The 12,516-nt window shown below is 46.9% G+C and overlaps 1 protein-coding gene across 1 annotated transcript; it reads left to right on the forward strand.

Moving 5' to 3' along the window:
* The first annotated feature begins 984 nt into the window (after positions 1-984).
* Positions 985-5,753, forward strand: LOC142660193 (uncharacterized). The gene is made up of 2 exons (XM_075836774.1): positions 985-1,907; positions 5,152-5,753. The coding sequence occupies exons 1-2, from the start codon at positions 1,088-1,090 to the stop codon at positions 5,751-5,753; spliced, it is 1,422 nt and encodes a 473-aa protein (XP_075692889.1). The 5' UTR covers positions 985-1,087.
* The last annotated feature ends 6,763 nt before the right edge of the window (positions 5,754-12,516 follow it).

A 12,516-nucleotide genomic window follows, 5' to 3' on the forward strand; every position in this document is an offset into this window, starting at 1 on the left:
TGTGGAGATCTGTACAGCGTGCACCAGAGGTAACCTGGCCATTGTGCTGGTTGGGAGAGGTAGTACGCCAAGGAGCGCAGAGCGCTGGCGTTACATCCTTATTATTGAACTTTGAGTAAATAGGGGGGTTCCTCCCATTCAGGACCTTCACCTAGAGCCAGAATGGAGATAAGCTACAAAGAGCGTCAGTAGAGGACCTGGCACGTTAGGCATTACCCGGACAGCCCATGGATATCAGGAAAGTGTCCTCAATCTAGAAACCAAGGTTCATAGAAAGCGCTGAAGGTGTTCCCAATATTGCATGATTCCTTTGGATGGTGTGAGGTTCTTACGTGACCACCTTGGGAGGTGGCAATGATGGTGTTTATCTTGAAGGTGTGGAGCTCTTCTCTACACGCAGATACAGATGTAGCCAAGTTTATCTTGACTCTGATAACTTGCTGCAGCGTGATATCACACAACACAAGTCATTGAAAAAGTCAAGTTAAAGTTTATTGACGCTGTGTATTTAATGCGTTAAGTCAAGATAAAGAGGGCTACATCTGTAGGTGATGATGAACAGATGTAGCCATCTTTATCTTTACTTCTTTTTTTTTTTTCATGGAAACAATAGTGAAGTCAACAGCAATATTATTTCTGTAAAAAAATGGAAGCTTTACGGAACAGACACTAACCGAAACCGAAGCATTACCGTTAAAATTAATGGTAATGCAAACGGAAGCGATATTTTCCGTTCGGCTTTCAGTCCATCTGTTCCTCTGACGCAAAGGTTGAATGGAACCCGAACGCTGATGTGAACAGGCTCTTACTTATTTGCATGTAGGTCTGTCCTAAGGAACCTGGGACTCAAGAAGAGGCTGGACGCAGCTGCAGGCTTAAGGGAAGCCGACATGACCGTCCTGGTAGGGAAAGGGTTAATGTTACGAGGTCAGGGAAAGTTGAAGGAGCTGAAGGAGGGACGGGGAGGAGTTAAGGGGGGCGGGGGGGGCCGTTGCTGTGCTTCCCGCTGTTTCTCGGCATTGAGCCGGAAGCAGCGGGAGGAGTAACACACAGTAAGCAAAGCTCCCCGTTGCCTGGCTCTTTAGTAATGGCAGAGGCCCTGATTTTAGAGCGGCTGCGTGCCGCTGCTGTGCACCACGGTCCCGGATGGCTGGAGGAGACCGTGGCTGCATTAACGCGGATCCCGGACGCCGTTTCGCCACGCCGGGCACGGCGTTCGGGGTCTGTTGTAAGGGACAGGCTCCCCTCCCCCGGCCCCCTTACGAGCATGGCTATGGCGGCGGGGGGGGAGTCGGCAACAACCGCTCCTGCGCTGGGCAGGCAGAGAGCGGTGCCAGGGGTGACGGCGATGCGGGCTGTGTCGACCCGTCCCTCTCGGCGGTCCCGACCTCCAGAGCGCCTTAGTCCGGAGGTAGTCCCGCGGACACGGCGTCGCAGAGGGAGCCCGATCCCGGACGCTGCAGGCCAGGCAGCTGGGAGGACCGCCCCTTCCCAGGCCCTGCGTCCTGGCAGGAATCCCAGGCCGCGACGGGGTCCGGCGGTAAGCAGGGAGTCGCAGGCTGGGCTCCCTGTCACCCCTCCCCCATCAGATGGAAGATGTCGAGAGCAAGGTACGGCCGCCCCGCATGGTGATGTTCCGGCCAGGGGGCAGGCTTCGTCAGGATCGTCTAGACGGACGACTAGATCTGCAGCGACATCGAGGCAACAGGTCCGGTCGGAAGTCTGGGTCCCGGCGGTCGGGCGGCAGGTTGCCGGCCCATCGGTCAGCGCGTCCTCATCCCCTTTCCGAAGATGTCGTTGGGAGGGACAGTCGTCGGCGAGAGAAGAACTGGAGGAAGGTGAACTGGACGTCTATCGTCGAGGTCAGGATGGTCCGGCTGACGGGAACACAGCGCCTGTGCAGCCCGGTGAGTGTATAACTCCATTATTGTCTTATCCAGCGATTTTTATGTCGGGTGTCGGCGGGGGGGCTGCTAGCATAGCATCGGGGGCCGGTAGTGGCGCGGGCGGACGCGACGGAGCGGGTTTGGCAGATTTAGTGGGTTGCTTACGGGCTGGTGGGGCGCCTTGATAGGGCCGCGGCGCCGGTAGTAACGGAAGTGTCCCCTGCGGTAGTTTGGGAAGGCCCCAGGGACGTGGGATCGTTGCAGGCGCGTCCTGTGGTGGCGGTTAGAGAGGCGGTCGCGGTGTCGGTGCAGACTGAGGCACAGAAGGACGGCGATCGAGTGCGCATGGACGATCGTGCTCGGGGGGAGGTGTATGTTTGTTTTGAGGGTCCGTTGGGGGCGCATTTAAAGCAGGAGGTGCGTGATCGGATCTGGAAAGATGAATACGTTGAAATTTTTTTCTCTCTTGCCGCTGGCTAAATTCAATTTGGATAAGGGCAAGCGGGATGAGAGTAAAAAGGACGAGGAGGAACGGCGGCGGTATAGGCTTATCCCGCAGACGTTCGTTAATTGGTCGCAGGCGTTCGCCATATTGGCTAGTGTGATAGGGGAAAAGGCGCCGGAAAATTGTTCGGCGTTATTTTGTTATTTTGATGCTATTGGGGAGGCTCATAGGGCGTATGGGGGTCAGGCGTGGCTGCGATATGATGAGCAATTCCGTCAGCGGAAGGCGGTTCGGCCGGCGATTCGGTGGGACCAGAAGGATATTGCTCTCTGGTTACGGGTTACGGCTCCGGTTAGGCAGCCCGTTCCCGGGAGCGGTGGCCAGGGAGGCCAGTCTAGTCAGAGTGGACCAAGCGGCGGGGGAAAGGCGGGGTTTTGCTGGCAATTCAATGAAGGCCAGTGCAAGTTTGGGGCCACGTGCAAGTTCAAGCACGTGTGCTCCGAGTGTAATGGTGCATCACACGGGGCGGCAAAATGTCTGCGAAAAAAGAGGTCCGGGAACCAGCACGGGGCTGGTCAAGGGGGTGTCGCCGGTGAGGGTGGAAAGGATGGCCCTTTATCTAAATGAGTATCCGGATAGGGCGGCAGCTAGGTTGCTTTATGAAGGGTTTAGTGTTGGTTTTGTTATTCCTCCGCCTCCTTATGAGGTTCCGGTTACGGGGAGAAATTTAAAATCGGCTTACTTGCATGTGGAAGTCGTGTCGGAAAAGTTGTTAAAAGAAGTTTCGTTGGGGCGCATGTCGGGGCCATTTGTGGAGTCGCCGGTGAAAGATTTAGTTGTGTCCCCTTTGGGTATTGTCCCTAAACGCGAGCCCGGAAAGTTTCGTTTGATTCAACATTTATCGTATCCCAAAGGTTCGTCGGTAAATGACGGGATTGATCACGAGTTGTGCTCCGTAGTTTATACCTCATTCGATAAGGCGGTGGGGTTAGTGCGGGCTGCGGGTCCTGGGGCGCTGCTAGCAAAAACTGACATCGAGGCGGCGTTCAGGTTGTTGCCGGTCCATACAGAAAGCAACGGCTGTTGGGTTGTTTTTGGAATGGGGCCTTTTACGTGGATCAGTGCCTTCCGATGGGGTGTTCCCTTTCTTGTGCATACTTCGAGGCGTTTAGTAGCTTCGTGGAGTGGGTAAAGAGGGGAGTATCCGGGGTCGACTCGTTGATCCATTACTTAGATGATTTGTTATGCGTTGGCCCGGGGGGTTCGCCGGTTTGCGGTAATTTGCTTCATGCTCTACAGAAGGTGGCGAGGGATTTTGGGATTCCTTTGGCGCCGAAAAAAAAAAAAAAACGGAGGGCCCGGTAGCGACGATTTGTTTTTGGGAATCGAAATAGACTCGGTGGCAATGGAGTGTCGTCTCCCGGCGGATAAGTTGGGTGCTTTGAGGCTGGAGGTTCAACGGGCTTGTAGAATGAAGAAAGTGACGCTGAGGGAGCTTCAGTCGCTGCTGGGGAAGTTGAATTTCGCCTGCCGGATTATGCCGATGGGGAGGGTGTTTGGTAGGAGGTTGGCGGCGGCAACGGTGGGAGTGCGTGCGCCGCATCATTTTGTGCGGCTCAAGGAGGAGTACCGTGCTGATCTTCAGGTTTGGAATGACTTCTTGGGCCAGTTCAATGGTCGCTCGCTATGGATGGCCCCAGCGCAGGATACGAGTGTTTTGAATATTTTCACGGATGCGGCTGGGGCGGGTGGTTTTGGAGCTTACGGGGGAGGTCCGTGGTGCGCAGGTCAATGGCCGGCTAGCTGGGTGTCCAGTGGACTCACGCGGAATCTGGCCCTGCTCGAGCTGTTTCCCATCGGGGTGGCGGCTACCATTTGGGGGGACAGGCTCAGGGATAAGAAGGTCCGTTTTTTTTACTGCGACAACATGGGGGTGGTGCTTGCCATTAATAACATCACGGCGTCCTTTCCTCCGGTAGTTCAATTGTTGCGACATTTAGTGTTGGTATGTTTGTCGTTGAACGCGTGGGTGGTGGCGGTGCATGTCCCGGGTGTACGGAATTGTATCGCTGATGCTCTTTCTCGCTCGCAGTGGGACCGGTTTCGGCAATTGGCACCGGGAGCGGAACGTCTCGGTTTGGCTTGTCCGCAGCATCTTTGGGATCTGGTCTCGGTCCTGTAGAACAATTGGTACAAAGGTCTTTGGCGCGCACGACGTGGAGTGCTTATGCTGCTTGTTGGAGGCAGTGGGAGGAGTGGGTAAGAGAGTTGGGTGACGTCAATACGGATAGAGACAGGTTGGTGGCACTTTTGTACTGGTTAGGGGACGCCTGGGAGGCGGGGTTTTCAGTGGCGAAGGTGAACCGGTTCATGTCTGCGGTGGCGTTTGGGTTTAAGTTGCGGGGCTTTCAGGATGTATCGAAGGAATTTCTGGTATCGCAGGCTTTGAAGGGGTTGCGCCCCGGGGTCGGTTATGTGCCCAGTAGAGTGCATGCGGGGTTTTACGCCAAACAGGGGGTCTCCAGATTTGCCTTTGTTACGTCAGGTGGACGGGTCGTTTTTGTCCAGGTTTCAGTTTGGAGCTGTATTTAAAAAATGTTTGACGGCGGTTGGTGTCGCGGCAGGCTCATATTCATCTCATTCCTTCAGGATTGGCGCAGCAACAGAAGCGGGGCGCTGGGGGTTGGATGATGAGGGGGTGAGGCGTATTGGTTGTTGGGAGTCCAACAGGTTTAAGTCCTATGTCCGCCCCCATATGTTATGAATTTTGCTGTTAACGCTTTACAAATGTTATATGGTGGTGCCTAATTGTTTTTTCAGTTTCAGAGTCGCCTCCGTGTTTGGTGTGGTTGATGGGTCATTCTTACGTGCACTGGGGGGCTTTGAGGGCGGACGTCCGCCCGAATGGTCGCCAGTTGCGCATTCCGCGACAGGATGCGGTTGTGCATTGGCTGGGTTTTAGAGGTATGTCGTGGAGCAGGGTGTTGGCGGAATTCCAGACATATGCTCGGCTTGATAGGGTTCCGGAGGTCTTAGTGTTGCACGTGGGTGGGAATGACTTAGGAGTCCGCCCCTTTCGTGAGTTGGTGCGGGATACCAAACATGATATGTTGTGTTTGTGGGTATCTTATCCCAAGTTGGTGATAGTGTGGTCGGACATAGTCCCAAGAAAGCATTGGCGGTTAGCTAGATCTGTGGAGAGAGTCAATAAGGCTCGCATTAAAGTTAATCGGGCGGTGTCCCGTTTTGTGGCAAAAAACGGGGGCATTTGCGTGAGGCATAGGGATTTGGAGTCAGGAGTGGGGAATTTCTGGAGGAGTGACGGGGTTCATCTGACCGAGGTTGGCATTGATCTTTGGAGCTTGGCGATAGCAGAAGGAATAGAAAGGGCGGTGGTGGTGTGGAGGAACTCACAGGCTTAAGGTGGTCAAGGCCTGTTTCGCTGTGGCGGGGGGAGTCCTTGAGGCCAGTCAGTACAAAATGGTGGGGGGGTCGCATCGGGGGTATGCGTCCCCCAAAAAAGGTACATGGTTGAAGACTTCATCGGGTGGTATCCCTTTGAAGTGGTCTTCTGGTAGAAGGTATATCACTTGAAGGCTTCATCGGGTGTTATCCCTTTGAAGTGGACTTCTAGTGGTCGGTATATCACTTGAGGGCTTCATCGGGTGTTATCCCCTTGAAGTGGACTTCTAGTGGTCGGTATATCACTGGAGGGCTTCATCGGGTGTTATCCCCTTGAAGTGGACTTCTAGTGGTTGGAGCCATCTGCAGAGGTGAACGGTGCTTCCGAGCTGGTTTACGGCTGGAGGTAATTGGTGGTTTGCAGATGGCTAATTCGGTGTGTTCTTTAAAAAGGACTATCTGAGGGGGCTTCAAGGACTTCCTCTGCTCGGGTTAATGTTATGACCCATGTTGGGTCATGTGAATTATTAGGAGGAATTCTCTGGTGGATTCCTAACTAGTTATCCGAATGTTTCGGATTTAAATTGTTTTTATAAAACTGTGAAATTAATAAACGGCTGCTGTGGCCATTTCACATCCAACCTCGGTGTCATGTGTCGTTACTAAATGGGGATGGGGGATAGTATGGTTTAAGGTTAACACACGACTCTACCTAGGCAGGTCAAGAAGAGGCTGGACGCAGCTGCAGGCTTAAGGGAAGCCGACATGACCGTCCTGGTAGGGAAAGGGTTAATGTTACGAGGTCAGGGAAAGTTGAAGGAGCTGAAGGAGGGACGGGGAGGAGTTAAGGGGGGCGGGGGGGGCCGTTGCTGTGCTTCCCGCTGTTTCTCGGCATTGAGCCGGAAGCAGCGGGAGGAGTAACACACAGTAAGCAAAGCTCCCACCCTCCCACCCTTGTTTTGTTACTCTTTAGGTCTTATGTACGTCTGGCTATGAGCGTTGTGTTTTTATTTTGTGTGCTTATTTAACATGTTTTTCTTTTTTCCGGAGTAGGTTCTGTTGTCATGGCAGCTGGCGGGGGGAGTCCTTGAGGCCAGTCAGTACAAAATGGTGGGGGGGTCGCATCGGGGGTATGCGTCCCCCAAAAAAGGTACATGGTTGAAGACTTCATCGGGTGGTATCCCTTTGAAGTGGTCTTCTGGTAGAAGGTATATCACTTGAAGGCTTCATCGGGTGTTATCCCTTTGAAGTGGACTTCTAGTGGTCGGTATATCACTTGAGGGCTTCATCGGGTGTTATCCCCTTGAAGTGGACTTCTAGTGGTCGGTATATCACTGGAGGGCTTCATCGGGTGTTATCCCCTTGAAGTGGACTTCTAGTGGTTGGAGCCATCTGCAGAGGTGAACGGTGCTTCCGAGCTGGTTTACGGCTGGAGGTAATTGGTGGTTTGCAGATGGCTAATTCGGTGTGTTCTTTAAAAAGGACTATCTGAGGGGGCTTCAAGGACTTCCTCTGCTCGGGTTAATGTTATGACCCATGTTGGGTCATGTGAATTATTAGGAGGAATTCTCTGGTGGATTCCTAACTAGTTATCCGAATGTTTCGGATTTAAATTGTTTTTATAAAACTGTGAAATTAATAAACGGCTGCTGTGGCCATTTCACATCCAACCTCGGTGTCATGTGTCGTTACTAAATGGGGATGGGGGATAGTATGGTTTAAGGTTAACACACGACTCTACCTAGGCAGGTCATGGATATTATAACAGCATATTCTTAGATCATTGATGGTTGGGATATTATTGTAGCATTCTTAATGTAAGGACGCGGAGATGTTTCCAAATATAAAGCAGCAGGGAAATACACTATAACCGAGCTGTTTAGCTTTCCAACTCATTAGATATGAAGTGCTGAAGAAGAGGTCACCAGTCTAGATAGAGAAGCGCTTTTGAGGGTTTATCATGTCTGCGACGCGGTTTACTGTATTTTTTTCGTACAAAAACTGCCAATGTTCATTGCAATCATTACAGGAGGGAGAAGAAGCCCCCCCACCTCCCCAGTTTTTAAGAAATGAGGCTTTGCTGTTGGATTTTGGAAAAATGTTCTGTTTTGTACAACAGCGCCACCTGCAGGATGATTCCGGTTTGGATTTATGGTGCAAATATTAAGTTCTGCTTCTTGCATTTGGTCTCTGCAGTTCCTGCTGGTTTTACAAGTCGCGCTCTTTTACCACCATGACACGGATGCGGCTTCATAGCGACCAGGAATTTGATCCCAGAAAGAACTTGTTGTGTTGTAAGCTGTGGGAGGCTTCGAGTCGCTATAACGCACGAATATTGTGACAGTCTGAAGATCCGGGGAAAGAATGAAGAGAGAGATTCATCTAGGCATTTGCAGACTATATACTATTCAATGATCGCTATTCCTGCTTCCATAGGGGTTGTCACCCAGCTTTCCTAGAATCCTGAATGACAAATCTCAGTTGTATACAAAGCCTCTGCTTCTCCTCCGTTGCTGCTTATCAGGAAAATTTGCCATTCAGGAGTCTAGGAAAGATGAATGACAACCACCGTGAGAGCTGCAACGGTCATAGTGCTTGTCACCCAGCTTTCCGAGAAGCAGATTTAACTAAGAAGCGGCTGCATAGAAATTTTAGCGATTGATTTTGCGATGCGATATTTAATTTTTTTAATTTTAAAGTTAAAAATAGATCACGATGATATTTGGTTACCCGTGATTTGTGGTGAAACGGCGGCATTACCATCACTTGTGCGCCACCTTAGTGTTTCAATATGAGGAATACATTTTCGGCGACTTATGACTAATTGGCCAATCCAATATGTCCTCGGAGCCCTAAAGTATCAGTCTGCTTTCAAAAACATACCAGTTTAAAACGCTGTGTCACTTTAACCCTTCAAGCCACCATGACGTAACTGTACGACATTAATCGCCTTGCATAATGCAGCAAGGTCTTATAGTTACGTCACGGTGATCGCGCAGGCACAGGAGCTGTGCCCGTGCGATCAATAGCGGGAGCCGGACTGTAATTGACAGCCGCGTTCCTGCTGTAAAGGTTGGGATCAGAGAAACTCCTGATCATGGCTCTTTAACCCCTTAGATGCTGCAGTCAATAGCAACCACGTCATCTAGGTGGTTAGACAGGGGGAGGGGGCTCCCTCTCTCACCTCTTCAGCATCACGTAACGCAATCGCGGGGTGTCGATGGATTGCCATTGGGAATATTTTTCCATAAAATGTTTTTTTTCTGGTAAAAGGGTCAAAAAATAATATTGCTAATATTGTGCAAAAGTGGTAAAACATTAAAAAAAAAAGCATATATATTTAGTAGCATCGGAATCTTATTGACCCGGACAATAAAGGTAACGTGAATGGTGTCAATTTAAAATGCAAAAAACAATGGTGAAATTGCTGGTTTTTTTTTCTTTTCCCCCCAATAAAAGTTTATCAATCAGTTTATATATATATATATATATATATATATATATATATATATATATATATATATATATATATATATAAAAGAGAAGACAGCAGCACTCACAGAATAAATGTGAATCGGGTGCCAGCAAAAAACGTCCCGATCCTCGGACGTGGTGTATATAGAAGAAAGAAAAACTTTGCGGCACTCCAATTTGAAAAAATGGTGGTTTATTCAATCCAAATATAACAGCAACGTTTCAATCCTACATTAGGATCTTTCTCAAGCCTAGTGACACATCTAATACTCAAAGTATATATAGGGTAAAACCCATTTAACTTAATTGGTCTCATTATCATGAGTTACAGTGTTACGTGTCTGAAAACATGTATTGTAAATAATTTAAGGTATCAAAAATAAACAGTAAAATGATACATAAAGTGTATTAGTGCATATACAATAATGTGCATCAAAATAAATAATATAACCCTGGTTAAAAACAACTGATTAGGCCATAATCATTTATGCAAACAGAAGTGTTGAAATATATCGTCATATATCCACTCACCAATCAAAACTTCAGGAGTAACAATGGTATATAGAACCTTAGAAATACAGCGTGTTGTTCAGCTGTATCACTCGTGGCAATCAGGATGTAATGCCCAGAGGCGGAAGTGAAAAGTTGCTAAGCAGCAGGACGCATATGGAGCGCAATGATGATGTATTGCGTTCCAGTGCGTTCCACTGTTATGGTCATGTGAACGGCAGTATCTTAGGTTGCCAAGCAACCCATCAACAAACCCAAGATCACAGAAACCAGTGACATTATCGTATTAATACCAAAGCTAGATATAGCCCAAAGAGGTCCAAGATATACCAGAAGCATATAAATGATATGCAACTAAGTGCTCCTACTAGTGGTAATGGAGATATCATATACTGGTAAAGTGTAACGTTTAAAACATTTTTCAGCTTTATGGTGGCAGTTTAAAGATCCACACGTGGGTACAAAGGCCCCTGTCCACCATTACGTGTTCAGAGCGACCTTGTTCCCAAGGATTTCAGAACCCACTGGCAACGTTTTCACGTGCACAGGCAATCCCGATAACCCCTCACGTGTAACAGACCAATACTACCCTATTAACGACATTAAATCTTCATAGTATAAATAATGTAATAATATCTCAACATCACCTGAAACTAGAAAGGAGACTAGAAATAATTCATTTAGAATAATATTTATATATAAGTACTTTATTAGTATATCTCAGGACCAAAGAAGACATAATATAGCGATGAAATTTTTTTATTATATATTATTATTATTGGAAGCAAATATCCAAGATCCTGAAGTTCCGTTGGAAGTGGTGTTCTGATCTAAAGAAATACAAAAAAAGAATGAGAATCATAAAATTCATCAAACATTTCTTTACACAAAAAAGAATATTTAAAATAATGGACATACATGTGTCATTAGTATTGTCAGAGAAGAGAATGTCAGAGAAACTAAAAGTATAGAGTGGAGAATGTGTGTATCTCAGGTTACAATTCTATCTATACCAAATTCTATATTGAGACCAAACGGTCTCAGTGTATTTAATAAGAATATCCATCTCAACTCTTTTTTATGTAGAACCCTATGTCGATCCCCACCATATTGTAATGGCGGGATATGATCCAAGATCATGAATGTTAAATCCCTTTCATTATGGCCATGTTCTGAAAAATGTTTAGCGACTGGCAAATCCAGTTTCTTTTTACGAATTGAAAAGCGATGATTGTTTAAACGGGTTTTAAAAGCACAGGTAGTCTCCCCCACGTATAAAAGGCCACAGGGACACCATAGGGCATAAATGACCCAATCCGAGTCACAAGTGAGATTGTATCTAATCTTAAACTGTTGTCCAGTTAATGGATGGGTGAAAGTGTTACCCCTGCACATCAGGGAAAAATTGACACACCTATGACAAGGGACATTGCCAGGTTTCAATGGTTTAAGCATGAATTGTGATCCTTTCCTTCCACCTGACACCCTAGTTTTTACCAATCTGTCACGTAGATTCTGTGAGCGTCTATAGGACATTAAAGGATTGTTGTTTAATACGTCAATGTGACCAAAACTATTCCTAATAATTGGCCAATGTTTGTTCATAATCCTTGAAAGATCTCCACTTACATCATTATATGTCGAGATAAAAGGAATCCGTTTCTGTTTTTTGTGTGACAGAGATTTGGTTGATTGAAACAAGCTATCTCTTGCAGTATTTTGAATTTTATTCTTATGTGTCAACAATAGTGATTTGGGGTAACCCCTTTGTAAAAAATTCCTAGTCATGATATCTAAGGATATGTCCAAATCTTCTTGTTTGTCAGTGTTTCGCTTAGCTCTGATCATTTGACTATATGGTAAAGATCTGACCATATTTTTTGGATGACAACTATCAAACCTTAATAAAGTGTTACGATCAGTCTCCTTGGTATACATTTTAGATATTAGTGTATTATTGTCTATCAATACTGTGACATCCAAAAATTGGATATTATCCATTGAATATGTCATGGTAAATTGGATATCAGCGTCCAATGAATTAAGGAATTGGTGAAATTCAATCAATGCAGTACTGGAACCAGTCCAAATGAGGAAAATGTCGTCAATGTATCGCCACCACCTCAACACATGTGAGAAGTGGTGGGATACATATATCGACATCTCCTCAATGGTGTCCATAAAAATATTGGCGTAGGTTGGAGCCATGTTGGACCCCATGGCTGTTCCTTTTAATTGGATATAATACCTATCATTGAATAAAAAATAATTGGAAGTCAAGATAAGTTCCACCAGGGACATAATGAATTCACATGAAGTAGTATCATAATTTGAAGTGATTAATTTGCGTCTTATAGCATCGAGCCCATTGTTATGACTGATTGATGTATAGAGAGAGGTAACATCGAAGGAGACCAAAATGGCTCCCTCTGGTAAAATAATTGTTTTAATTTTTTGTAAAAAATCAGTGGTGTCTCTGATATAGGATTTAGCATTGATAGCAAAATCTCTCAAAACCTTATCAACAAAGATGGAAATGTTGCTCATCAATGAACCTCTACCAGAAACGATAGGGCGACCCGGAGGGTTAGTAAGATTTTTGTGTATCTTAGGCAATAAATACAAGCAAGGAGTGACAGGAAATTCTACAATAAGGAATTTATGTAGCATCTGATCTATAATGCCTTCATTCAATGCTGTATTAATGAGTGAAGTAATCCTGTTGTTGATATCCTGTTTAGGGTCACATTTTAACATTCTATACACATTGCTATCTGATAGTTGTCTGTTACATTCTGT

Source organism: Rhinoderma darwinii, chromosome 9 (genome assembly GCF_050947455.1).
Source record: "Rhinoderma darwinii isolate aRhiDar2 chromosome 9, aRhiDar2.hap1, whole genome shotgun sequence".
Lineage (NCBI taxonomy): Eukaryota > Metazoa > Chordata > Amphibia > Anura > Rhinodermatidae > Rhinoderma > Rhinoderma darwinii.